Genomic DNA, 2,351 nt, shown 5'->3' with positions numbered 1-2,351 from the left:
TCATGAGTTTGCCAAGAAGTGTGACCGCTGTCAGCGTGTAGGCAACATTTCAGCAAGGAATGAGATGTCGTTGAACTGTATTTTGGAGGTGGAACTATTTGACGTCTGGGGAATCGATTTCATGGGGCCATTCCCACAGTCCTTTGGGAACTTATACATTCTGGTGGCTGTTGACTACGTGTCAAAATGGATAGAGGCAGTGGCTAGCCCCACAAATGATGCTAAAGTAGTGATGAAGTTTCTGCATAAGCATGTGTTTACAAGGTTTGGGACTCCGAGGGCTTTGATCAGTGATGAGGGAACCCACTTTGTAAACAAAATATTGGCTGCCTTGCTAGCCAAGTACAGCGTCAAACACAAGATAGCCACAGCCTACCACCCCCAGACTAACGGGCAGGCAGAAATTTCGAATAGAGAGATAAAAGGGATCCTAGAAAAGGTGGTGAACCCAAGCCGCAAGGACTGGTCACAGCGGCTGGATGATGCACTTTAGGCGTACAGGACAGCTTTTAAGACTCCTCTAGGCATGTCACCTTATCGCTTAGTCTTCGGGAAGGCGTGTCATCTTCCTATGGAGTTAGAACATAAGGCATTTTGGGCACTGAAGAAGTTGAATATGGATCTTGTAGTTGCTGGAGAAGCAAGAAAATTGCAGCTAAATGAACTGGCCGAGATGCGGCTATTTGCCTATGAAAATGCCAAGCTGTATAAGGAAAAGACTAAGCGGTGGCATGATCAGAAAATTCAAGAGCGGGTGTTTGAGAAAGGCCAGAAAGTACTGCTGTTTAACTCAAGGTTGAAGTTGTTCCCTGGGAAGCTCAAGTCCCGCTGGTCTGGTCCCTTTACAGTGGCTGAAGTCTACCCTTTCGGAGCTGTTTTAGTTCGAGAAGATCAATCCGGGAGGGAGTTCAAAATTAATGGGCAGAGGCTGAAGCACTACTGGAGTGGGGAGGTCGACAGAGACAAGACCTCCGTCAGTCTGAAGGATGATTGAAGGAGAAAGACTATGGGTTGCCCTGCATTTCTTGTATCACACTTGGGCAGCCCATGAGTGAAAGAGGCAGTTTGTAATTAAATAATTTATGTAACTAAAGTTTGGGGTGTATTACCCCTTAATAAAAAATAAAAATAAAAAAAAAAGGAAACAATGAGGGAAGCGGTTAGTCAGGGGTTGGTACAACTGAGAATAGGCTGAGTAGAGACATCTGGGCAGAGGCATTATTTTTTCTGGAATGGTGGGTTGCTACACCATTGCTACAACATTTCCCAGGGTCGCAGGAGCATTTTTATGCACTGGGAGCATTTTTCTTCTGATCAACTTTAAGGCCTTTTATGAAGAATAGGACAAGATGGGCACTTTCAGAAGTCAGCATCACATCCCATTCATGGTGTACTTCATATTTATATATATATATATTTATATATATATTTCTCTATAAAAAAAAAGCAGCTATATATAAAAAAAAAAAAAAAAAAGCCAGAGAGAGCAATTCATTATATTAGTTTTTATATTATATTTACTGTATATCTGTCTTTTACTTTTGCTTTTATTCTATCTATATATATATATCTATTAGTCAGTCACTTTTATTATATATATATATATTCGTATTTTTCGGTTTATTATATATCTGTTAGTCTATTAGTATATATATATGTATATGCAGTACACCATCACCACATCTCCCCAACACGCGACCTTCAGCTTACCCACAACCCTGAAACCCCAATCCCAGAAATCCCTCCGCCGCCACTCACACTCCACCCTCGTTAAGCCCCCAGCTCCGCCTCACACCACCAAGCCCTCCAATCGCCTTCTCCATCTCGCCTGACAAAGAATCCGCCCCTACAACCCATCTCATCAATCTCAAGAAAACCCACGGCGACCCCGGACCGAGCACCACCTCACATCACCAGCCACGGCCCTGCACAGCCAAGTGAGCCATCTCTCTCCAGCGCCCTTGCTCCGTGTATCCTAGTCGAGTACCGCCTCTCTCCGCCAAGGTACTCTCGGTTCAGTGCAGCCATTTGGGGTACTTGTCCTTTCTTCTGATATACATTTGTGACTGTTCCTACTATTGTTGGGGGTTTTAGTTTCTCTATTCGTGTATATTTTGGGGAGTCGGCCAGTGGATTCTTGGTTACCCGTGTGTACTCTCCTGCTCTGTGCTGTCTCACTCTTGCTGCCAATTGGGTAATTTGCACTCCTACTCTACCACCATGCCGAGGGTCAAGAAGTGTGCGTACAAAGCCCCACGAAAGCCCTTTGCCGAAGTGCCCAAGTTCTACTGTGTGACAGCCGAAACAAAATACCGCACCACCATTTCAAACCGTGGTTTCTATATGGAAAG

The 2,351-nt window shown here is 44.4% G+C and overlaps 1 protein-coding gene across 1 annotated transcript; it reads left to right on the top strand.

Annotated features, from left to right (window-relative positions):
- The first annotated feature begins 526 nt into the window (after window positions 1-526).
- LOC133814681 (uncharacterized) lies at window positions 527-994 on the top strand. Its single transcript, XM_062247611.1, has one exon. It carries the CDS (start codon window positions 527-529, stop codon window positions 992-994), a length of 468 nt encoding a protein of 155 aa, XP_062103595.1.
- Window positions 995-2,351: the final 1,357 nt, after the last annotated feature.

Source organism: Humulus lupulus, chromosome 2 (genome assembly GCF_963169125.1).
Source record: "Humulus lupulus chromosome 2, drHumLupu1.1, whole genome shotgun sequence".
Classification (NCBI taxonomy): Eukaryota; Viridiplantae; Streptophyta; class Magnoliopsida; order Rosales; family Cannabaceae; genus Humulus; species Humulus lupulus.
Note: the sequence above shows the minus strand (reverse complement) of the source record. Positions and strands in the feature narration are given on the sequence as shown.